This window comes from Lissotriton helveticus, chromosome 11, assembly GCF_964261635.1.
Source record: "Lissotriton helveticus chromosome 11, aLisHel1.1, whole genome shotgun sequence".
Taxonomy (NCBI): Eukaryota; Metazoa; Chordata; class Amphibia; order Caudata; family Salamandridae; genus Lissotriton; species Lissotriton helveticus.
This window is the reverse complement of record NC_136072.1, coordinates 1,102,483,507-1,102,510,079: the sequence shown is the minus strand read 5'-3', so window position 1 is coordinate 1,102,510,079 and position 26,573 is coordinate 1,102,483,507. Positions and strand designations below refer to the sequence as shown.

At 47.6% G+C, this 26,573-nt stretch overlaps 1 protein-coding gene across 2 annotated transcripts in view; it reads left to right on the top strand.

Annotated features, from left to right (window-relative positions):
* MED15 (mediator complex subunit 15) overlaps positions 1 to 26,573 on the top strand; it is an 800,982-nt gene that overhangs the window by 405,061 nt on the left and 369,348 nt on the right. For both annotated transcript variants that reach the window (XM_078667783.1, XM_078667782.1), the window contains exon 8: positions 20,443 to 20,724. In XM_078667783.1, the coding sequence (XP_078523909.1) occupies positions 20,443 to 20,724 (282 nt within the window). The remainder of the gene's footprint in view (positions 1 to 20,442; positions 20,725 to 26,573) is intronic.

Below are 26,573 nucleotides of genomic sequence, written 5' to 3'. Positions count from 1 at the left end.
TTTGAGATAAAGGTCAGCCATATGACCATGGTATCTCTTCAGGGCACGTTGAAGTTCTATGGGGGTTCGTGCTAAAATCTCTGCATATAATAGGGCCGGTATTGGTCGTCCTTTGATGAGGGGTAGGTCCTGGCACCCTTCTAACATGGCGAGTTCCAACCCATTCGTATAAAGGGTGAAAGAAAGGGAGCCAGGACACAACCCTGCCTGACTCCCCTCTCCACGCCGAATGAGGCCGTGAGTTACTCCTTATTTTCAAACCTACCCTGGCTGTGGCATTGGAGTAAAGCTCCTGCAGAAAGTTTATCAGCGGGAGCTCCACCCCCATATCCAGTAAAATTTCCCATAATTTGGAGTGGCTTATGCAGTCGAAAGCTGCAGTTAGATCAACGTACGCCATGTAGAGATTCCCACCGTTAGCATTTACATACTTGCCAATAAGAAGGGACAAATTGAGCACTTGCTCTGTGGTGCCTAGTCCTTCTCTAAATACAAATTGAAGATCTGAGAGTTTCTTATTATCTTCTGCCCATAACTGAAGACGATTAAGGATGATACGACCCGCTACTTTCCCTAGGGAATTTAACAGGGATATCGTTCGGTAACAGGATGGGCAGTGGCGATTCACATTTTTTAAAATTGGCACCAGGATTGAATCTGACCAAGAATCTAGGAGGTGCAAAAACAACAGTTGATGGACAGAATGCAGAACAATGTCATACATTCACCCCAGTACAGTGATCTGGGCCTAAATCCATCGTTTTTTTGCTCACCACACCACCCCAATTCAGACATGACCATATGCAAATCAGCCTTGACCCTGTGCCTCATGGGAACAGTCCAGCCCAAACTGCCAAGCCATGTCTTCCTTGGACCGGAATCAAGCATCCTAGGACCGGTTTCTGGCTATCAGCCAGGATAGCTTGACTCCAGTGGTGTGGAGAGCACGGGACTCACGTCTGAGCATACCCGTCCCACTCGGGGTGACAAATGCAAAAACAACAGTTGATGGACAGAATGCAGAACAATGTCATACATTCACCCCAGTACAGAGATCTGGGCCTAAATCCATCGTTTTTTTGCTCAGCACACCACCCCAATTCAGACATGACCATATGCAAATCAGCCTTGACCCTGTGCCTCATGGGAACAGTCCAGCCCAAACTGCCAAGTCATGTCTTCCTTGGACCGGAATCAAGCATCCTAGGACCGGTTTCTGGCTATCAGCTGTCTTCAGCCAGGATAGCTTGACTCCAGTGGTGTGGAGAGTACGGGACACACGTCTGAGCATACCCGTCCCACTCGGGGTGAATCTGGGAGGCCCACAGCACATGATGCCTTCAAGACTCTTGTCAGTATGGGGGTCCAGAGTTCCAAGTTGTACTTAAAGAGAGCTACTGGAACCCCATCGGGACTGGGCGCCTTTCCTCCTTTACTGACTACCTGGGCATGTTCTACTTCCAGATGGGTTATTTCCAGGGGAATAGGAAAAATAGATTTGGATGGAGATGGGCTTACGATCTCTTTATTAATGTGAGGTGGCTGTTCCTGAGATGGAAGGCCAAAAATCCCCAGAAAATGCTGGACCCACGCTGATTCATTGATGGCTATATCTATATTAGCATTATTAGTAGCTTTTGAATGAAAAGGTGACCTAATGACTTTCCAAAAAGCAATGTTATCTTTCGTAGTACAGCTACTGTGCAATTGGGCCCATAGATCTTCTTTTAATTCTGTTTTCCTTGGTTTTATAGCCTTATTATATTCCCTTCTGCAATGGGCAATTTCCTGTTTGTCCCTTTGCTTTTTATGAAGAGCCGCTTTTAAATTAGAATGGGCTTTAGTGCAGGTTTTATTAAACCATCCTTCACTTTTAGTCTTCCTATCCTTTAAATTCCTATGCAAGGCTGCCTTTACTGCTGTTACTATATTATTCCACTCAAACTTACTGTTGAATATGATGATTATTAGGGGTAGGGTTTTCCACATTGTCTACTCCACCTACTTCCTCGTACCAAAGGTAGACAATATGTTACGTCCAATTCTAGAGCTAAGATTCGGTTCATAAGCATGCAAAGGTTCAAGATGACATCACTCCAAGAGGTCATACCACAGCTACAGAAGGAGATTACATGGCAACCATCGACTTAAAGGACGCTTACTTGCACATCCTCCTCAACCGCAAACACAAACACCTCCTCAGGTTTATGATCAACTAAACTCACTTCCATTTCACAGTACTGGCATTCGGACTCAAATCTGCACCAAGGGTTTTCACAAAATGCCTGGCAGCAGTAGCAGCACACTTGAGGCAGGGAATACATGTATACCCGTACCTTGACGACTGGCTGGTAAAAGCAAACTCGTGCAACAAGTGCACGGGGCTCATGGAAGTAGTGATACAGATACTAGCCCAACTGGGGTTTTCAATCCATTGAGAGAAATCAATAGAACCAGTGAAAATATTGTTAGGGGTGGAGATAAACACCATACAGAGCAAAGTGATCCTAACTGCAAAGAGAATTTGGGAATATGCAAGGAGACACGTCTTTACCGCAAGGGACAAGCTCTGACAATGAGCAAACTGATGGGAATGATGGCATCATGCATACATGTGGTCCCAATTATCCGCCTACACAAGCGACCATTATAAGAATGGATCCAGCAGCAATGGCCACAAGCGACCGGGAGTTGGGAGGATCTAGTGGTTGTCACACAAGCAGCACAGCAAGAAATGGCATGGTGGAACAAAGAGAACATAGCACAAGGAAGACCATTCACACAACCAACTTCAACAGAAACCATTACAACAGACCCCTTCCTGATGGGGTGAGGAGCGCACACAAACCACCTCTAAGTAAGAGGATTGTGGTCACAACAGGATGCAATAAAGCACATCAACTACCTAGAACTAAAAACAGTGTTCCTAGCCTTAACAGCCTTTCAGAAACAGCTATACGGACACAGGGTACTGATGCAGACAATACAACTACCATGTTCTACATCAACAAGCAAGGAGGGACACAATCAGTGACACTATTTCTGCTAGCACAGGAAATATGGAGATGGGCAATCCCAAGACAAATAGACCTGTTAGCGATACATCTACCAGGGAAGGACAATGTGAAAGGAGACCGACTCAGCAGACAGACGTCCGCATCCCACGAATGGGAAATCAACCAACAAGAAATCCAGAAGATATTCCACAAATGGGGGACTCCGCAAATAGACCTATTTGCAACACACCAAAATGCAAAATGCCAAAACTTCGCATCCAGGGTACCATGCAAACAGTCCCTAGGGAATGCGCTATAGATAAGCTGGTCAGGGACATTTGCCTACGCTTTTCCACCAATACCACTGCTACACAGGGTACTGAACAAAGGCAGATTCAGCAACATGACGCTAATACTGATAGCACCTCAGTGGGCCAGACAAACCTGGTTCTCACAGATCATGGAGATGGCACAAACGCCTGCACACAGGTTCCCCGCCAAAAAGGACCTGTTAACAATGCAAAACGGAAGAGTTCTACACCCAGAGCCAGAGAACCTCAGCCTAGCAGCATGGCTCCTGAGGACCTAGAGTTTATACACCTCAAGCTACCCACAAGCACAATGGCGGTACTCAGAGAGGCAAGGAGACCTACCACAAGAAAGTGCTACGTAGCAAAATGGAAAAGATTCTCCGAATGGTGCATTATGGAGAAACTACAAAGGAAGATTACAAGGGAACCAACAGTACTAAAATACTTAACGCATCTACTACAGAATAAACTAAGCTACACATCCCTAATGGTGCACTTAGCAGCAATAGTGGCTTGCACAAGAGGAGAATGAGGGAAATGTTTATTCACCTCCTAAGTGGTAAACATATTCGTAGACGGAGCAAGAATCGTACCTCCAAACAGAGTGCCAGCACAGAACCTCAAAGTAGTACTAACGCTATTGATGAAGGCACCATTGGAGCCTATTCTCAAAGCTGCACTGCATATGCTCACGCTAAAAACAGCCTTCTTAGTAGCTATCACATCGCTACGAAGGGTGAGTGAATTACAAACGCTAACACTTCAAGAACCCTACCTACAAATACACAAATACACAGTGATAGGGTTGTCATCCACATTTCATGCCAAAGGTGGTGTCACGGTTCCACATCAATCAGACAATTCGAATACCAAGTTTTTTCCAAAAACCTTCCACAAACACAGAAAGGGCGTTGCACACACAGGGCGCCAGGAGGGCAGTACTGCACTATATAGACAGGACAAGAGTGCAGAAAAACAAAGCAATTCTTTGTATCTTTTGCCAGCAGTTTTTTGGGACGACCAGTTACCAAAAATACCATTGCACAGTGGATTGCACAAACCATACAACTCTGCCACAAGCATGCGGGTCAACCGTTACAAGGAGCAGCTCATGCTCACTCAACAAGGAAGAAAGGAGCTACAATTGCGCTTCTAGCTAACGCACCAATTCAAGACATTTGCCAAGCTGCAACATGGTCTTCAGTGCACACGTTCACTAAGCACTACTGTGTGGGTATCCAAATGAACAAGGAAGCACAAGTAAGACAGAAGGTCTTACAACACATATTCAGTAATCAGGGCTCATCTTCCACTCAACCACCACAATAAGGACAAACCGCTACAAAGTGTATGCACAGCATAGTGAATCCAGAAAGATTGACGCTGCAAAACGTATAGTTTGTTACCTGTCGTGTGTAGTTTTGCAGATTGAAGACTTTCTGGATTCACTAGCGAACCCACCCTCCTCCGCCAGAAAGATGAGACAGGAGGAAAGGGAGTAAAACTGAAGATAAGACTTTATAAGGAGAAAAAAAGAGTAACGCAAGACAAGAAAAAAGAATTCGAAGATGGCGAACTAAGGTGGGAGCTTCCGGAGGAAGCGTGTTGACGTCACGAAGGAAACCAAATGGTGGTATGTCAACGCCCACCTGGGCTACGAAAAAAGATAAGAAATACTACAATTCCGGACCCAACCACTAGATGGTGGAATAATGCACAGCATAGTGAATCCAGAAAGTCTTCAAGCTGCAAAACTACACCGACACGTTATTGTTCCCAGGCAGACAATTCTATGAGCAGTATTCAAAGTTTAGGGACTTTTCCAGAGGCCTCTCGTACCACCAGCATTAACCTTGCCAGTGGGTGCAGGAGTAAAGTCAGCCATTTTGGGATAGAGGGTGTGGTGGCGGCTGAAATAGTTCACCCCCGGTCAGGGACAACAATAATCCAACTCTTCTTGCCATTTGATTAGCCAGCCTATGATATTTCCTCTCCTGCTCACAATCCAGGTCGGAACGGTTGGTTTACTTTACAAATTCTTCTGATGGGCACACTGCCTTCCATTTCAACTCCACCTCTGTTCACCCTATAGCAGAGCATTTTTTTGCAGACTACTCCTCCATCTTAATGCTGCTTAAAATTTCTGTGGAGCAGGTGCTTGACTTGGAGAGGGTCTCCTCCCTTGTGCTGAAGGATGGAGGCCTCGGGCGTATACTGTTCCTCAGGTCATTTAATGGCTTTCTAAAGATGGAGTAATTGAAATGCTGAGTCTGACCTGCATTCTCTTGGCAAAGGATCCAGGGGTATTGGAAAAAATGGGGGTAGATGATGGGAAGAACAACTATGGGGTCTGTCCTCCTACACATTGATTTGCAAAAAAACGAATAGAAGACCTGTCCGTTCTGAGTGAAATAAGCCTCCACACACTAGGGAGCAAACCTTTGGTTTTCTTATAAAACCCTTGGTGGCATGCGTTCTCATTGGGTTCTTCCCGTTCAGCCGCAGAACGGGCGTGCTGCGACCTGAGAGATACGAGGGAGCACTGAGTGGTGTACTATAATGATGGAAGTGAATAGGAGTTGTAGGGGTCTTATGTAAAAGGTTAAAAAATACCTGCCTGATAGGTAAGTGAATACTTTAATCTGTCCTCCTGGCGGTGTGATTAAAAACAGGGAGAAAGTAGAAAGTGTAGGTGAAATGTACCTGCCTTTCTAATGGTCTACATGTTTCAAGTTAGTCCCCATGGCTTTGCGTCAGGACCAAGGATCTAACTCCCTGATTTCACTCCTAAAGCAGTGCTTACGCAAAATATCAGCACACACACTGCATGCTAATGAGAATATAGATTGATTGCGCCTAATTGGTGTTCGTGCTTGATATACATATATGGCAAAACATATGCTTCATGGGTCCTCCGGTGGCAAGGCGTGCTTGTAGTCACACTTACTCCAAAGCTCTCCTTGGCTTGTTAACCTGAGAAAATGCCGGGGGCCTGGATATTCAATAAATGAGTGTGAATAAAATGTTAAGCAGTCATAAATTAACAGAGAACACTTAGTTCAAGTGGTCAAGACACACCATTTCAGACCAGAATGACTGGCAGCCTTCCTTTTAATCCGCCCGCCTTCTGCAAACTCCTACCAAGGGCTAGTTTTCCACCCCATCTGTCCACTAAAGCAAGTACCCATTAGAGTGTATACCACACATCGGCCCATCAACTCTCCTCCACATAAAGTGAGAAAAGCAAAGTTTGGCATTTATATCAATCAAAAAGACGTAGGCCCTCCATCGTGGATGGAGAGCTGAGTTTGGTGGTCCTCTGCTCAGCTTGGCATATGTAGTTTTCCATTTTGTTTCAAATTGTAAATGAGTGTGCCATTAATGTTGCTTATTAGCCGTTACACAGCAAGTATGGACCTGTCTGTGATACCACTGGGTGAGTGATGGACAGTCTGTCTTCTTCCAATTATGAGTAATGATTGACTTGGCAGCCCCCAGGTACTGGTTCACCATACGTGACTCATGGTTCTCCATGGCCTATGGTTATTTGGGTTTGATCTAATAAACAAAACAAGAGTATTCCAAAGGCAATAAAGGAGACCATCAATATGGAGCAAGGAACGACTTCACTTAAGGCGTTTTTTTAGAAGAAAGCCCTCACTCACCACCTAGTGATGACATGCTTCATCATCGGGCCCCACAGAGGGGATCTAGCATCCCCTCTGTGTGCTGCAACGCCAGATCTACTGCGGAGCGGGTAGTGGGTAAGGACAGTGATGTGCAAAGAATATTAAGTGAGTGATGTGAGGTTTAAAAAAAGTCTGTAGTGTATCAAAATTAATTTTATTAGGATCACTAAGGACTTATCAATAAAATGATGTGTAGGAAATACGTCCACAATTATTCAAGTGGTAGTTTCCTTAAGTCAGTCGACATGTTTCAGCCACGAAACGGTGTGAATTTACCTGGCATTCTTCAGGACTTGGTGTGAGTAAACCCTGGCGGTATGGACTCGCTAAGGTCCACCCTTACCTAGGGACGTGAAAGTGAAAAAGAATAATGAAAAAGTGCAAAAAATTAGAAAGAAAGGCTGTCTTTCTAATAACTCCTGGTTTAGGAGGCTTCCGAATTTACGGTTTCTGCACCTGTTAGGGAAAGAAAGGACAAAGACAAACAAAAAGACAAAACATACAATCAGTTGTATTGATGATTGCCTATTTACAGTCCATTGTGCTCCAGTTGGTGGTATCAGAGACATCATGTGGTCGAATAACAGTATAGTTAACACCACCTTGGTCCCCAGAGTATAGAGCATTATGGGTAGGTAGTGCTAAGTGCTATACGTGCTATGTACAACGCGTGATATTTACAGGGGTTGTGGGTTTAAAACGCTATCAACCTAAAAATATTGGCGCGATCAAGATCGTGCCGAAAGGTTAAAATCAGGGTAATTTCTCACTTTGATAGTGTGATGATTTCACACCATGGGTCACAGGAGGGGGGTGGAGGCGTAATCGGCACACCCTGCGGTCATCAGAGATAGAATGAAATAAGATAAGGTAATTGCGATACTCAGATCGGTACTTAGCTCAGTAGAAGGTAGAAGGTTTGTGGCTTTTCTGTACTCACGCCCTCGACGCTCGGCACCCGCGGTATACCTGTAGCGACCCTCTGCTGGACCCCGAAGATGTCCGCTCGAGGCAGCGAGGTCGTTTAAGTAAACACTCCGTTATCCTGCTTCCGGGTGGGCGCGGTCAGTCTGCGTCAGTGCGTGAAAGCCGACCAATCAGTGCGCTCTGGCGTCGAGTGTATTGAGCCAATGGTTGCCGGTAGCGTCGTTGTTGATGGCAACCAGTGGTATGCGCCTTGCCGAATTAATGCAGCGTGGGTCCGCAGTTATTTTGTACACGGCAGTGGCGTTAATTTTTAAGGAAGTACGATGCCAGAGCATTCATTAAGAATACAAGGGACGTTAACAGAAAACTGACAGGGTTCTGTATTTTATCAACGGAAAAATGCAGGGACGTCATGTCTATTAATAAGATGTCTGTTAATAGTGTGTAGAAACGGATTTTAACAGTTACAGTTCAGACATAGTCCATATTGAGGAGATACCCTCAGGATTAGTTAAGGACAGAATTCCAAGGAATGTCATCGTTCATCCCCTGGAGGTGGGTCCCAAGTCTGTAGACCCATCTTTGTTCTTTTTCGAACAGACGGCGATTAATGTTGTTACCAGTACCAATGTGTTCTATTATTGTCCATTTCATATCGTTGGTAGTATGGTTGAGTTCCAGGAAATGTCTACTCATTTTCGTGGTGGATTTTTTGCATCTAATATTTGAGCGATGCTCGCAGATTCTCTGTTTTACTTTCCTCCCAGTCATACCCACGTATCGCAAATTACAAGGACAAGTGATGAGATAGACCACATTATTAGTGTTACAATTCGTGTGAGCTCGTTGGGTCCAGGTTCTGCCTGGTTCCAGTTCCAAGGTTTTTGTATGTGTGGTCAGATGGCAGACACTACAATTGGAACAGGGGTAATGACCCACTACTTGGGGGAGACCCCAGGCGTCAGTTATTGACCTTGGAGTATCAATGATCGTTGATATCGGTCTAGTGTGGACCAAGGCGTCTTTGACGCTTCTACCTTTCTTGAAGGAGAACAAAGGTTTTTCCCAGGTTTTGTTGGTACTCGTTAGAATTCGCCAGTTCTTATTGATGGATTTTTTCATTAAGTTAGATAAGGTACTGTACGTTGTCACACACGTCAGAGGAATGTCTCTATCTACATGTGTCTTATCCTCCAAAAGGGCCTCCCTTGGCTGATTGCGAGCTCTTTTGTAGCCTTTGTTAAGGATTGCAGTTGGATATCCTCTGGCCTTCAATTTGGTTGAGAGTTCAGTAGATTGTTCCTTAAAGTCATGTAGCTCGGAACAATTGCGTCTTAGACGTAAATATTGCCCGTAAGGTAGGTTTTCTTTTAACGGGCGAGGATGGAAGCTGGTGTATTCGAGGAGGTTATTTCTTGCAGTCGGTTTGTGGTAAGTTTTGGTTGTCAGTTTGGTTCCTGCGATCTGGATAGTGACATCCAGGAATGTGGCCTCAGTCTTGCTGGTTGCATGAGTAAATCTCAAATTGGGGTCAAGGTTATTGATCCAGAGTAGAAATGTCTGGAGGTTTTTTTCGTCGCCTGTCCACAAGACCAAGACGTCGTCGATGTAACGGCGCCATATTTGTATTGACTGGAAGAAGGGGCTAGTAGCGGGTAGGATGTATTTAGCCTCGAAGGAAAAGAGGATCCCAATGAGGCCCAACGTAATGGTGACACTGGTCTTAGATTGAGCTCCACCTTCAATCCCCCACCGCACACTGTCCCTGCGGCTATCACCGCATTTGAACAGGCTGTCTTTTACGACCTTGAAAACTGCCAAGACCCTAAATCATTCAATAACTTCACCACTGCAGAATACCACGCATTGCAAGCCTTGAAAAATGATCGTAGTATCACCATCAAACCCGCAGACAAAGGCGGTGGTCTAGTCATACAGAACACCACGGACTATGACAAAGCCTGCAAATTACTGCTCAACGACCAAAAAAACTACAAACCCTTGCTGGCCGATCCCAGCGAGGATCTAAAATCACGGATCTCAGCGCTGGTAAGGAAAGCAGAGGAGGACGGACTTATCTCAAAGAATGAGGCAGACTTCCTTAATATCAATGAGAGTACTGTCCCTTACTTCTATACCCTCCCTAAAACTCATAAAAATCGGATGCCACCGCCCGGACGCCCAATCGTCTCCGGAATTGGCTCCTTACTCGAACCTCTTTCGCGCTTTTGCGATTTCTACCTTAAGCCGCTGGTACAGAGTACGCCAACCTATCTTAAAGACACCAAGAGTCTCCTCCAACTACTGGAGAGTCTAAGCTTTGCCGAAAATACTGTTACCCTTGTTACACTCGACATCGAGAGCTTGTACACCAGCATTCCCCAGGACGATACAATCAAGGTCCTGGGAGCAGCTCTAGACTCTACCAACTGGACCCACCAAGCCTCAAAAAGTTTCATTCTACAGTGTGCGACTCTGGCACTCAAAGAAAATTTTTTCGCATATCAAGGTAATCTGTATCTTCAATGTACCGGGACCTCGATGGGTAGTACCTTTGCCCCGAGCGTGGCAGGACTTTATGTAGCAGACTTCGAGGCTAAATACATCCTACCCGCTACTAGCCCCTTCTTCCAGTCAATACAAATATGGCGCCGTTACATCGACGACGTCTTGGTCTTGTGGACAGGCGACGAAAAAAACCTCCAGACATTTCTACTCTGGATCAATAACCTTGACCCCAATTTGAGATTTACTCATGCAACCAGCAAGACTGAGGCCACATTCCTGGATGTCACTATCCAGATCGCAGGAACCAAACTGACAACCAAAACTTACCACAAACCGACTGCAAGAAATAACCTCCTCGAATACACCAGCTTCCATCCTCGCCCGTTAAAAGAAAACCTACCTTACGGGCAATATTTACGTCTAAGACGCAATTGTTCCGAGCTACATGACTTTAAGGAACAATCTACTGAACTCTCAACCAAATTGAAGGCCAGAGGATATCCAACTGCAATCCTTAACAAAGGCTACAAAAGAGCTCGCAATCAGCCAAGGGAGGCCCTTTTGGAGGATAAGACACATGTAGATAGAGACATTCCTCTGACGTGTGTGACAACGTACAGTACCTTATCTAACTTAATGAAAAAATCCATCAATAAGAACTGGCGAATTCTAACGAGTACCAACAAAACCTGGGAAAAACCTTTGTTCTCCTTCAAGAAAGGTAGAAGCGTCAAAGACGCCTTGGTCCACACTAGACCGATATCAACGATCATTGATACTCCAAGGTCAATAACTGACGCCTGGGGTCTCCCCCAAGTAGTGGGTCATTACCCCTGTTCCAATTGTAGTGTCTGCCATCTGACCACACATACAAAAACCTTGGAACTGGAACCAGGCAGAACCTGGACCCAACGAGCTCACACGAATTGTAACACTAATAATGTGGTCTATCTCATCACTTGTCCTTGTAATTTGCGATACGTGGGTATGACTGGGAGGAAAGTAAAACAGAGAATCTGCGAGCATCGCTCAAATATTAGATGCAAAAAATCCACCACGAAAATGAGTAGACATTTCCTGGAACTCAACCATACTACCAACGATATGAAATGGACAATAATAGAACACATTGGTACTGGTAACAACATTAATCGCCGTCTGTTCGAAAAAGAACAAAGATGGGTCTACAGACTTGGGACCCACCTCCAGGGGATGAACGATGACATTCCTTGGAATTCTGTCCTTAACTAATCCTGAGGGTATCTCCTCAATATGGACTATGTCTGAACTGTAACTGTTAAAATCCGTTTCTACACACTATTAACGGACATCTTATTAATAGACATGACGTCCCTGCATTTTTCCGTTGATAAAATACAGAACCCAGTCAGTTTCCTGTTAACGTCCCTTGTATTCTTAATGAATGCTCTGGCATCGTACTTCCTTAAAAATTAACGCCACTGCCGTGTACAAAATAACTGCGGACCCACGCTGCATTAATTCGGCAAGGCGCATACCACTGGTTGCCATTAACAACGACGCTACCGGCAACCATTGGCTCAATACACTCGACGCCAGAGCGCACTGATTGGTCGGCTTTCACGCACTGACGCAGACTGACCGCGCCCACCCGGAAGCAGGATAACGGAGTGTTTACTTAAACGACCTCGCTGCCTCGAGCGGACATCTTCGGGGTCCAGCAGAGGGTCGCTACAGGTATACCGCGGGTGCCGAGCGTCGAGGGCGTGAGTACAGAAAAGCCACAAACCTTCTACCTTCTACTGAGCTAAGTACCGATCTGAGTATCGCAATTGCCTTATCTTATTTCATTCTATCTCTGATGACCGCAGGGTGTGCCGATTACGCCTCCACCCCCCTCCTGTGACCCATGGTGTGAAATCATCACACTATCAAAGTGAGAAATTACCCTGATTTTAACCTTTCGGCACGATCTTGATCGCGCCAATATTTTTAGGTTGATAGCGTTTTAAACCCACAACCCCTGTAAATATCACGCGTTGTACATAGCACGTATAGCACTTAGCACTACCTACCCATAATGCTCTATACTCTGGGGACCAAGGTGGTGTTAACTATACTGTTATTCGACCACATGATGTCTCTGATACCACCAACTGGAGCACAATGGACTGTAAATAGGCAATCATCAATACAACTGATTGTATGTTTTGTCTTTTTGTTTGTCTTTGTCCTTTCTTTCCCTAACAGGTGCAGAAACCGTAAATTCGGAAGCCTCCTAAACCAGGAGTTATTAGAAAGACAGCCTTTCTTTCTAATTTTTTGCACTTTTTCATTATTCTTTTTCACTTTCACGTCCCTAGGTAAGGGTGGACCTTAGTGAGTCCATACCGCCAGGGTTTACTCACACCAAGTCCTGAAGAATGCCAGGTAAATTCACACCGTTTCGTGGCTGAAACATGTCGACTGACTTAAGGAAACTACCACTTGAATAATTGTGGACGTATTTCCTACACATCATTTTATTGATAAGTCCTTAGTGATCCTAATAAAATTAATTTTGATACACTACAGACTTTTTTTAAACCTCACATCACTCACTTATTATTCTTTGCACATCACTGTCCTTACCCACTACCCGCTCCGCAGTAGATCTGGCGTTGCAGCACACAGAGGGGATGCTAGATCCCCTCTGTGGGGCCCGATGATGAAGCATGTCATCACTAGGTGGTGAGTGAGGGCTTTCCTCTAAAAAAACGCCTTAAGTGAAGTCGTTCCTTGCTCCATATTGATGGTCTCCTTTATTGCCTTGGAATACTCTTGTTTTGTTTATTAGATTGATACTGGGGTGTTAGAGTATCCCACTACCCTATCTCTCCTTTTGTTTTGATATATTTGGGTTTGATGCCTAGAAGTATCCCTTCTGGCAAGAAGGGGATTGGCCATTGTAATATATTTTTAAGCAACTTTGTCACACCTTGTAAGAAAGAGCAGATCTTTGGATATGGCCACTAGATCTGCAGTGCCTCTCCTAGTGCCCCGCATACCGTGCACTATCTAGGGGATGCATTGTGGTACATGTGATTTAGTCTGAGACTGGTGTAATGCCAACCATTCGACACTGTAATGTATTTCCCTACCTAAGATTGAGTATCTAATAGAGACTTCTAACCGCAGATTCCTGACCTTAGAATATTTCCTAGGTGTCCGACTGCATCTGGAAAATCTTGAGCACTACCTCTGGATGCCAGTAGGTGGCATTGATCGGCACATCAGAAGTGACATCGCAGTGCCCATGTAAGTACCAACCCGGCACGCTGAAATCTTTTCCTTTCAATCTGCACCAACTGCGTGGATCCAGAGAGCTACTTTGGACCATTCTCTGAGCTTTTTGCTCCTAGTGTGCTAGGGACATGTACAATGCAAGCCTTTCCAGTTTCAAGCCCTGTTGGGACTGTCATCGACAGTTGTCGGTGCCGGACCCCCATGTAATCTGTCTCTGGAGATGGGGCACAAGCCCAAGGCCTGTGTGGAGTATAAGCTGAGTCACCCGAAGGTGATTCGTGAGTGGGCGATAAAGCTGCTGGCAGTGCGGCAGAAGAAAGCTCCTTGTTTTTTTCGATCTCGGTCTCGAAGCTGCTCCAGAAGTCGTTTACTCGGGTGGTCATCCTCAAGGCCTAAGTCGTCATCCTCGAATTCCAGTAAGTCAAAGAAGCACAAGAAGTTGTTAAAGCATTCTTTGCCTTCAACCGCTCCACCTTGCATTTCTAGGCCCTGCTCCTGCACTCCACATGCGACATCATCTTCGGGACCCTCCCCACGCTAACCGGAATATCCTAGTGCCGGGGCAAGGCTGGCCTAATTTGGTGAATTTTATGGCACCATGAATGTCATCTTTGGGGCTTATGCTTCCTCTGGCGCTGTGTGCCTTCTGGCCCCATGGAGCAGAGAGTTGCCCCGTCTGGGTTACCACTGGCGGGATCTCACACTATCCATTTCAGGATATGGAACAACACCGCTATCGGTTCCACAACCCCAGCCGCTACAACAGCTGGCTGAGTCCTTTTGTGGAAGGCGACTCAGAGCCCAAAGAGGATGTGAGAGCCATACCCAGTGAACTTCCCAGTCCCCTTCTTCCTTGGTCGCTGCAGGTTATGAGACTATTTTGTGTGTCCCCCGAGCGCACACACCCTGTTGAGTTCAAGATTCAACATTATCTGTCCCAGTGGTCCACCATTACATCGGGCATTACATTGGGTGCTTGAGATGTGGGTATGCCCTACCCTTTATGGACACTCCACCCTCTAACCCTTGCCACCATCAAGAACGGCTGACGGAGGACCATCTCCCTGTAATTCATCAGGTAGTACAGGCTCTCTTGACCAAGGGAGTTATCGAGAGGGTGCCTTGCCGGAGAGAGGCCTATTCCAGCTACTGCCCAGCACTGAAGGACTGCTGAGGCTTCTGGCCTATCTTAGGCCTGTGCCATCTCAACTGGCTCAGGTTCTATTTGCCCTGGATCTTGGGGACTAGATGGTTGAGATTGACTTGCAGGATGTCTATTTTCATATCCGTCCTGCCCGCCCATTTGTTACTTGCGGTTCACCATGGGCCGCAAGTGCTTTCAGTTCACTGTGCTCTGCATTGGCCTCACCAGCACCTCTTGTGTGTTCACCAAAGTGGTGGCGGTGTTTGCCTCACAACTGTGGATGTCAGGGGTTCCAGTCTTCCCCTACCTCAACGATTGGCTGCTTAGGGCGGGCTCACCCGAGTCTTCTCCCACCTCCAGCTCCCTTTCATCTGAACCATTATGGTGGACACAGTGAAGTTCATGGGTTACTTATCCTCCAGATCAGCAAGTCCAGGATATTCAGGAAATTATACCAACGTTTCGGCCTCTGTCCTGGATTTTGGTGAGACTGACTCTGAAACTGCTGGGCATCATGCCCTCCTGCATCGTGCTGGTAAAGCATGCCCACTGGCATATGTAGGCTCTGCAGGGGAACCTGAAGTCTCAGTGGCCACAATATTAGGGTACTCGTCGACCTGGTCCAGATTTTGAAGGGAACTGCATAAGACCTGCAGTGGTGGCTGACGAACCACGATGACTCTGTGACATATCACTCTCCCTTCTCCATCTAGAGCTCAAAGTGTTGACAAATGCATCACTTCTCGGTTGGGGTGGGCATCTAGGAGAGGTGGAGATCAGAGGACTCTGGTCTTTGGCGGATTCTCGACTCAGCTTGTTAGAGCTGAGACCAACTGGGGAACCCGAAGGCTTCTGCCACTGTTGCTGGTTGCTCCGCCACCAGTATCCAGTCATTTATCTCAAGGGCCTCACTTCCTCTTGCTTGTTCTGGACCACACTGCCTCTGCTGGGGTGTTGTACAACCCAGCTGGTAACATGACTGCCATTTCCACACCACCCCTTTGCTAGTGAAATGATCCACAGTTATCTGATAGATTTCTAGCCACAGATTCTTTACCTTAGATTTTCCCCATGTCTGTACTGGGGTGGTGTGGAGTGCAAAAAAACGATGGATTTAGGCCCAGATCTCTGTACTGGGGTGAATGTATGACATTGTTCTGCATTCTGTCCATCAACTGTTGTTTTGCATTTGTCACCGCAAGTGGGATGGGTATGCTCAGACGTGAGTCCCATGCTCTCCACACCACTGGAGTCAAGCTATCCTGGCTGAAGACGGCTGATAGCCAGAAACCGGTCCTAGGATGCTTGATGCCAGGCCAGGAAAGACATGGCTTGGCAGTTCGGGCTGGACTGTTCCCATGAGGCACAGGGTCAAGGCTGATTTGCATATTTGCATGTCTGAACTGGGGTGGTGTGGAGTGCAAAAAAACGATGGATTTAGGCCCAGATCTCTGTACTGGGGTGAATGTATGACATTGTTCTGCATTCTGTCCATCAACTGTTGTTTTGCATTCGATTTTCCCCAGGCATCAGACTGGAACCAAAAGATTTTCCTTTAGCAGTACCCCTGCGTGCCTGCAGGTGGCATCAATCGGCTCCACGTGCATCTGCACCGGTGGGGATGTCTACAGCACCTATATAGGCACCACCCAGGCGCGCTGACGTTTGTTCTTTTTTTCTGTGCCAGCCAGTGCTGATCTGGAGACAAGCTATCCCAGTCAGTCACTGTTTGACGGGATTTTTTCAACTTGGTTGACGACTTTTGAGTTTTTTTCCTCTTGGTGTGGCAGCGATGTCCTACAAGGAGGAAGACTTTAAGCCCTGTAGCGCCTGTCCTCAAACGAAGTCGATGACTGACCCGCATCTTGTATGCTTGTGGTGCCTCAAGTGCTACCACGACCCAAAGTTGTGCTTCGACTGCCATGCCATGAATCCCAAGGCCTTGTGGATCGAACCTTCAAGTCGAGGGGAAGTCCCGGGAGTGGAGTCCGTGATTCTCATTGCACTCCAAATCATTAGGACACTCTGGTAAGTCTCGTCACAAGAAGAACAAGTCGAAGAAGCCTGCGACTTCTCCTAGTCCGTCTGCCGACAAGACGGGGACGCATCCTCATTCAAAACCTGGCTCTGTGTTAGTCTGCCGCTGGGTCGACTCCACTCCTCATCAACATTCCGGGAGCTGGAATGACTCCCGCCCAACTGAAAGTTTTCTGAGGCCATGCACCTCATATTTGGGCGGTTCGACCGCTCTGGCACACCTTTAGGCCCGAGGGATCAGCAGGGGCCCAATCTGGTTCTGTGCCAGCTGTTTAGGCCCCAGCTCCAGTCAGTCGCCAAGGAACCAAAAATCAAAAGAAAGAGCAGCAGCAAGAGTAATCAATCATGTATAAAAAAGAAGGTTCTTTAGTCTTCAGTGATGTATATAAGTTCTTCTTTAATATTCTCAATCCAATACATGTCCCCCAAGGATCCGTTCCTGGATCCGGACCTGCACCGGTTGTACCAACTCTACCTTCCACGATGCTGGCCCCGATGCCATGCTCCCGGCGCTGCCATCCCCCTTCAGAACCCTGACTAAGATATGAAGCCAGAGGTGCTTCGCATGATCCCTATTCCCTACGGACTCTGGAAGGAATGGGATGGATTGCTCGACCCTTAGGAATACTATCCATATGAAGACAGCCCTAACATAGACATGTGAGGAACTGGGTGAAGCTTGTGGACTGGATAGCTCTCCATATGCTGGTATGCTTTCTACCTCTACCGTGGCTATGGAAGAGGGAGACTCTCACGCAGTAGTATTGTGGAGGGCGGTTGAGGTCTTTGATCTTCAGTTGCCCTCAGTGGCAGTCTTGATGGAGGTGCTGCAACCAGGAGTCTCCCCCTCAGAACCGCTACTCCAGTTAAATGAGTTGCTCGCTGACGTTCTTTTGGGGACTTGATCAGAACTCAACACAGGGGCACATGTGAATAGGTAGATCTCCCGCTGGCCACGCTCTGCCCCGCCCTTGTGGACTCAGACTTCCTCACCCAACACCCTACCCCGGCGAACTTGGTGGTCCAAGGCTCGACATCCCATGTAAAGCGTGGCACATTCTTTGCCCCTTACCTGGATAGGTAATCCAAGAGGCTGGACTTTTTGGAGAAGATGAGGTTTTTTTCCGCCAGCCTGGCATCGTAGTCTGTGAACACTGCATGCCTTTTGGGCTGTTATTCCCACACTCTGTGGGACATGGTTGCACAGGTTCTGCCAACGATGCCGAAGGAGTCCCTGGTCATACTCTCTCAGGCTGTTGCCAATGGGAAATATGCACCATATTTCACTATCTGTTGTGGGCTTGACATGACCAACTCAGTGGCCAGAGCAGTTTCGTCAACGGGAGCCTTGAGGCCATGCCTGGTTGAGGATGACTGGTTTTTCAGGGGATGTCCAATCATGTAATGGCTATATCTTTTAATGGCACCTGTCTCTTCGGAGAACAGGGGAGAGTCAGCACTGGAGCGCTTTAAGTACAGTTGGGCTATGCCCAGGTCCTGGTTCCTTTCTGCGACCTCATGTCGCCCTCAATCTGCCTTTCCAGCCATGCTAGTTCCCCTCCAACCACAGACCCGCGCATGTTCTCCAGTTTGGCAGAGGGCGCAGTACCCACACACCTCGTGGCACAGGTAACCAGTAATCTGGTCAGTCCACCACCTCTCCCTGCAACCTCTAAACACCTAATCTGCCCACTTACCAGCATGGGCACCCATTTGGCAGGATTTGCCATCACCTGCCCAACCGGTGCTCCATCATATCACAGGTAGGTTTTGGAACTCGTACTAGGGCTACTCCCTCCCCTTTTAGATAACCTCTCCCTCTTTGCCACCATCTCACGATCGGATGACTGAGAATCATCTCTCGTGCCTCCGCAAGGAAATCACTACCCGCTTGGCCAAGTGAGCCGTTGAGTGGGTGCCAGTGATTAAAGTGAGTTGTGGTTGCTAATCCCGCTACTTTATGATCCCCAAAAAAGACAGAGGCCTGGCAGGTGGATATTGCCATGATATGAAAGGCCACGTTGTATTGGGATTTAGTTTGTGTAATAAAGCAGTTCGAATTTAATTACAGTATAAGAAGAACAGCTTAATGTTACAGTAACGGAAAGACTAACCCGACCTGATTTTAGTAGCAATTTTTATAACAGAGTAGAGGGACTTTGCAGCAAAAGGAACCCTTAAGATCAAATCTAGCATTGATGTCAGCACACTACACTGTATTTTTGAAGTGCTAATTTCTTGTCTGAGGCTTATGTCTATTGCAGCAAATGTGTTAGACAAGTGCAGTGAGATTAATGTTTGAGATGAGAATCCTGCAGTTTTCCACCATGAGAGCAAAAGTAAAAACTAAAGAAATCAATTTTGCAGATAGTGCCAATGGCTGTATCTTAACCTAAAGCAGAGGCCATAGAGAAAGACCTGTTGAACTGGTGCTTGTTCTGTGTCTTGTGGTCGAGAACACGAGGTTCACCAGGGGTTGAAAACCTCCCTAAATACCTCAGATGAATGCAATGTTTTCCTATTTATTAGTCCTTAGTCTGTAAATAGTTCCCCCTTTTTTTGCCCATTTTGCATCATATTACCCTAACAAAAATGATGGTTCTGTATCGGTAAATAGAATACCTTTATACATAATCCCTTTCAACCAATCCCCACAGCAGACGATCATCCTTATCGCAACTGAACCATAATGCGTAATCATGCTCCAACTGTTGTGCTAACCCCCAAGGCTAATTATCTCTAAACGGAATTGTAATCCTTGTGTTACCATAAACATATGTTTAATCATAGTTCCATGCTAACGGGAATTAAACTGTTTATCTTGCTTGAATACAATACCATTTTTCATTTAGCAGCGTCTCTTATTACTTGTGCCTTCAGCCAGTCAGCTCCTAGAGAGAGAGGAGGCTGCACACTTCTTGACTTAGCTTTGCAGAATTGATCCTGAAAGTTCAGCTTTCCACACCTTTGTATTGCCAATTTAAGTTGTGTACCTTTCATTTTCTCATTTTTGTGCAGAAAAGCTCCACTGCAACACACACTAAACGTTTGTACAGATCATTCACTTTCCATCTTACCATTATGTAGATGGGAGAGAGGTGGTAGAATTTTCTTTGGTCTTGAAGCACAGTTTTGAGAGCCTTTCCCTCTTATATGTGCAAGACATTTTTGAGTACTGTAGGTTCCAAAAAAGTATAAAAACCTATCTCTTTCCACATTATCAAGAGAATATTCCTCTCTGTAACTACGCACCTTCTTTTGAGGTTCTTGCACCCAGGGTCCAATAAGGTAGTGTATGATTGCACTTTAATTCTTATGCAAGTAAAGAGTGATTGCAGCTCCAACGTTTCGATCATTTTTGGTCTACTGCTTGTCAGCTTTTTGAGCTTATTCTGCAAACCCATATGTAGGTAGGAATATTCCGCTTCAGAGATGCGCTCCCTGTGGCACAGGTCTTCTCTGCACATATGTTGTAAATAAATTTATGCTCTGTCGAGGTGAACTGGAAATGCTGCAGCCCTTGTCACCCCCTACTGCAAAATATCTTTTTTTATTCAACACCCCAGGATAGAGTTCGTCAGGTAGCCCAACAGCACCAGGCGGCCCAGCAGCAAGCAGCCCAGCAGCAAGCTGCCCAACAACAGCAACAGGTGGCCCAGCAGCAGGCGGCCCAGCAGCAGGCGGCCCAACAACAGGCAGTCCAGCAGCAGCAAGCACATAGAGAGCAGCAACACCAGCAGCAGCAGGCTGCGGTGGCGGCAGTGCACGCAGCTCAGGCCCAAGCCCAGGCCCAGGCGCAGGCCCAGGCCCAAGCTCGGGCAGCTGAGATGGGAGCTGCTGCAGCACAGGTATGTCACCAGAGGCAATACTGTGAAGCCTGCTAAGATATGCATGCTGGACTAATCACTGGGTTTGGCGTTTGGCTTGTTTTGTACTCTAAAATGTGTTTTATCTATTGTTGAGGTGGATTGTAGTAGAGCCACTATTACCTTCTTATGATTTTCTTTCTTTTTGACTGCTGTATCCCCTCACTTCGTGTACAAATACATCTTAATATGGAAATCAACAGTACAAAGATAATTTGTACCACACTAGGACAAACCCCCTCAAGAAAAAGGAGTTTCATGAAATTAAATAGAAAAAAAGCAGCACAAATGAGAAAAGGTGTGGGGATGGCCATTACTTAGCGCTATAAATAACATGTTATTTATATCAAATTAAACTGCACTGGGCTGAAGGGTTACTCTGTTCTTACAGGGACTCCAGCTTATGCCCTCAGATCACAACTGATGTAAACAGTGGCTGCCAATTGGCACGTTTGCTATCCTTGCAGGCAATCAGTGATTGGCACTTCTTGTTCGAGGCATGTGGGCTGCTGAATTCATATCTGTAGCATAGATCGCCGCCTAGTGTTGGGTCCGGATGATTGCACATTGTTGTCCTGGAAGAGTCTTCGAAGTATCACGAGATAGGTGGCTCCTCCCCTGGACTACAGTGCGCATGGGCAACGACTCCATCCCCAGATTGTTTTTTTCCGCCATTGGGTTCGGATGCATATTTGATCACTCAAGATCGGAATCGATAAAAACTTTTCTTTATGCCCGAAGGCCTTTTCCTATATCGTCGGTATTGTTTTGCGTTCGGTGCCCAGCTCTGTTCCGGCTCAGTTCCCGAGTCTGACATCCGGAGGAGCCGCGTGGCTCTTCGGTGCTCGAGGCCCAGTCAACGCAGCCAGACTTCGACGAAACATCATGGAACGGAGCCCGTTCAAGAGATGCCCCGTGTGCAACTCAAAGTATCCCCACATCGATGTCCACCCGGTGTTCAACAAGTGCCTGTCGCCGGATCACGATGAAGCCAACTGTATGGCTTGTTCTCGTTTTCGATCCAAGAAGACGATTCGACTTCGGCGCGTGGCGCGCCAGGAGGCCCAGCAGTCGGCACCTGACCCGGTGAACATTTTCGAGGGGGAAGAAGCAGACGAGCAGGAAGATCAAGAGCCGATTTCACCTCCAGCGGTGGAGATCGACTCCAACTACGACGCAGACGTCGAAATGCTCGATACCGAAGACGTCGTCGTCGAGGTAGGAGACGACAATGAGGCCTATGGGGCCACGGAAGATAGCTCAGGGGATGAGCTATGCCCCGTTCGAACAATCACTAAGGCTCAGGTCGAGGGATCGCCACATGGCCTTACCCAAGATCTTGCACCTGGATCCACGGTCTCACCTACGGGCCCGGCTACGGACCCTCCTACGGAGCCGCCATTGGTAAAATCGAAACCGAAAGTGAAAGCTTCGGTCTCGACTAAACCGAAAGTGATAGAGAAGCCGTCGACACAGAAGACGCCTGTCGCTTTGGTCGCCTCCACGTCTTCGGACATGTCGGGCCAGCCAAAGCAGAAGAAGGTTGTCGATCCGGTGAAGTCGCTCAAGGACGTCGAACCGAAGTCGCTCAAGGGCGTCGAGCCGAAAACTGGGGCACCGAAAAAGGTAGTCAAGGCCGCCGACCCGAAACCGTCGGCGCCGAAGGCCGTCGACACAAACAAAGGACTCGGAGCTCCGAAAGCTGTCAACCCAGCACGTCGCCCGGAAAAGGCCACAAGTGATGTCGCCCTCGAGTCTGCACATGGTGGTGGATCGAGAACATCTGTCGGGTCGACGAAACCGTCCGCATCCTTCACGAAGCAGGTGTCGGACTCGTTGCAACGCATCAGGAACAAAACTTCCGCGGTCGATCCGAAGGACACTTCCACCCTGAAGCCCGCTGCCAAACCGCCAAAGTCGACGGCACCGATCCAGTTCACGCTGCCGCCGAAAGTGGCGCCGAAGGCGTTCGCGCCCAAGACGGTCGACGACGCGCCCAAGAAGGTGTCCACGGGGCCGAAGCAAACTCCGGCAGTTGTAGGCACAAAACATCGACAACCCCTGATGGAGGAGCAGTCGGAGCAATTTATCGACGCCGACACCGGTAAACTTTCCATCTACAAGCGAAAGATCACGCCAGCACAGCCTATGGAGTCCTACACAATTCCTTTGAAGAGGAAAAAGCCTTCTACGGATTCCCCAGTTCTAATTGAACCTATTTATCCACGGACTCAGGACACTGCTCCCACCTCACCCACTTACTCTGATGTGGAGGCTGGGGAAGGGGAGGATGAAAAGTACAACTTCCCTACTGACACTGATCCTGAGGGTCACCATGACTCATGGGCAGATGCTGGGGACCCAGGGGATCCGCAAACTGCCCCGGACACTCACGTATATACTGTTAAAACCTCACCTACTGAGGATTCTGCGGCATTTAATGCTCTCATAGAAAGGGCGGCTAAAAATCACGACGTCCAGCTGCATGCCGACCCTGTTGAAGTGGATTTTCTGTTTGATACCTTTTCCACCTCTGAAAAGACTGTCAAAACTATGCCAATGCTGAAGGGTGTTTTGAAACATGCTGCAGACATTTTTAAAGAACCCACACGTGCCAGGGTTATAAACCCCAGAATTGAAAAAAAGTATAGTCCGGCACCTGGCGACCCTACCTACATCAAGGGCCAGTTGCCGTTGGACTCTCTAGTTGTTTCTAATGCCCGGAAGAGGGCGACTTCACAAACTACTGGTGATGCTCCTCCCCCTGACAAGGAATCAAAAGTGCTAGAAGCATCAGGGAAGAGGGTGGCGGCTCAAGCGGCCAATATCTGGCGTATTTCAAACACTCAGGCACTCTTGGCCAGATATGACAGGGCACACTATGATACACTTGAGACCCTGTTACAACACTTACCAGATGAGTATAAAGAGGCAGCGGAGATGCTCATTCAAGAAGGGAAGCTCATCTCAAATGCTTCTATTAAATGTGCACTGGACGCAGAGGACACCGCGGCCAGGGCTATTAACACAAGTGTGATGTTAAGACGTCAGGCCTGGCTCAGAATCTCCGGGTTCAAACCAGAGATACAAACCACCATCCTCAATCAGCCTGTCAGCCCTGATCACTTATTTGGACCTGAGGTGGATCCCACCCTGAAAAAAATAAAGAAGGACACCGAGACTGCGAAGTTCATGGGGGCTCTCCAGTCCCAGCAGTTCAGGGGTAGTACTTTTCGTCGCTCAAGCATTAGAGGTGTTTCCAGAGGCCAGATGTCCCAGCAAACACAGTACACGAAAGGTGGTGCGCAAACCTCTTACAACAAGCAGGGTAGAGGCGGCTATCGCGGCAACAGCACCAAAGGCAGAGGTCGTGGAAACAACAACTCCCGTTCCTCCGCCACCAACAAACCGTGACGCCTTGTCACTGCCCCCCGACCATACCACACCTGTCGGGGGGAGACTCCAACAGTTCCTGCCAGTCTGGAAATCCATCACCACAGACAGGTGGGTCAGAAAACTTATACAGTACGGTTATTGTCTGGAGTTGACATCCACTCCACCCAACATACCCCCAAAGCACCGTCCTATGTCCACAGAGCATTTGCACTTATTGCAGCAAGAGGTACTCGTCATGCTGCAAAAAGGGGCAATCGAGCTCGTACCAGTGGAACAAAAAGGCTTGGGAGTGTACTCCCTGTACTTCTTGATCCCAGAGAAAGACGGGTCCCTGTGACCCATACTGGACCTCAGGCCCCTAAACCAGTACATTCTCTCAGAACACTTTCATATGCTCACGCTGCAGCAGGTTCTTCCGTTGCTCAATCAAGGGGATTTCCTCGCAACATTAGATCTAAAAGATGCATATTTTCACATTCCACTACATCCGTCACACAGAAAATACCTCAGATTCACCATTCAGAATCAGCATTACCAATTCAAGGTCCTCCTTTTCGGAGTGACCACAGCGCCCAGGGTGTTCACAAAATGCCTGGCAACAGTGGCTGCGCACCTCCGGAGACAAAACGTTCACGTCTACCCTTATTTGGACGACTGGCTTGTCCAAGCAAAGTCAGCCCAGCAGTGCGCTGCCAACATGTCCCACACCATTCACCTTCTTCACGATCTGGGTTTCTCGCTGAATTATCCAAAGTCGCACCTTCAGCCAGCCCATGTGCGGCAGTATCTGGGCGCGACAATAGATACTCTGGCAGCCACAGCTCAGCCAAATTCAGTGAGGATCAACAGCATTCAGTCGCTGATCCACAAATTCAGACCGCAACACTCGCTTCCAGCACGAGTGTTCATGCAGTTGATAGGCATGATGGCCTCCTGCATCTTCATAGTCCCGCACGCGAGACTACATATGCGTCCGCTTCAAGAGTGCTTGGCACGTCAGTGGAATCAGGCTCACGGACAGTTAAACGACCTAGTGTTGGTGACCGGTCGGGCATACAACTCTCTGCATTGGTGGACTCCACACAACCTTTGCAACGACCGTTCCAGGAGCCTGTTCCACAGATCATTCTAACGACGGACGCTTCTCTGCAGGGTTGGGGAGCTCATGTGCTCCACTACACAGTGCAGGGACTATGGACAACACAGCTAAGGAAGATGCACATCAACCATTTAGAGCTGATGGCAATCTTCATGGCGATGAAGGCATTCAAGGTACATCTGTGCCACAAAGTCGTGTTAATCCGGACGGACAACTTGACTGCCATGTACTACATTCAAAAGCAGGGAGGTACACACTCTCCACAGTTGTCTCATCTGGCTCAGAGCATGTGGAAGTGGGCCATTCAGAGGAACATCTTCCTCATGGCGGAACACCTCCCAGGCAAGGACAATCAGATGGTGGATCTGCTCAGCAGGTACAGCCACCAAATGCACGAGTGGGAGTTACATCCATCAGTACTCCACCCGTACTTCCAGCAGTGGGGTCATCCAGAGATAGACCTGTTCGCCACAAGGGAAAACGCCAAATGCCAAAGCTTTGCCGCCAGGTTCCCGCACCCACAGTCGCAGGGCAATGCGATATGGATGAACTGGTCAGGCAAATTTGCGTACGCTTTTCCCCCAGCACCTCTAATACCGCTGGTGGCACGAAAGCAAAAGCAACACTCACTGACGCTCATCCTGGTTGCTCCAACGTGGGCCCGCCAACCATGGTACACCACGTTTCTAGAACTTTCCGTGGTACCGCATCAAAGGCTGCACCTCACACCCAAACTTTTGACGCAGAGCCATGGCGACATTCAGCACCCAGATCCGCAACAGCTCAACCTGGCGATCTGGCTCCTGAGGTCTTAGAGTTTGGCTACCTCAACTTGCCTCCTGACTGCATGGATATCATACGGGAGGCAAGAAAGCCCACCACCAGAGCATGCTACGCAGCAAAATGGAAGCGGTTTGTCATTTATTGCGTGGAACACAACATTGCTGGACGCGTCCACGCACAACATCATTTGTTATCTGCTACATCTTTACAAATGCAATCTGGCATATGCTTCCATTCGGATACATTTATCCGCCATTGCTGCTTATCTCCAAAACCGGCAGCATCTCTCCCTTTTCCGGGTGCCTGCCATTGAAGCTTTTCTAGAAGGGCTCAAGCGAGTCATTCCTCCCAGGACCCCACCTGCTCCTGAGTGGAATCTTAATGTGGTACTCACCCGATTGATGGGTCCACCTTTTGAGCCTCTACACTCATGCGAAATTCAATTCCTCACATGGAAAGTGGCTTTCCTAATAGCCATTACGTCACTGCGAAGTGTTAGTGAGCTCCAGGCGCTCACTGTACAAGAACCTTTCATACAGATTCACTCCAACCA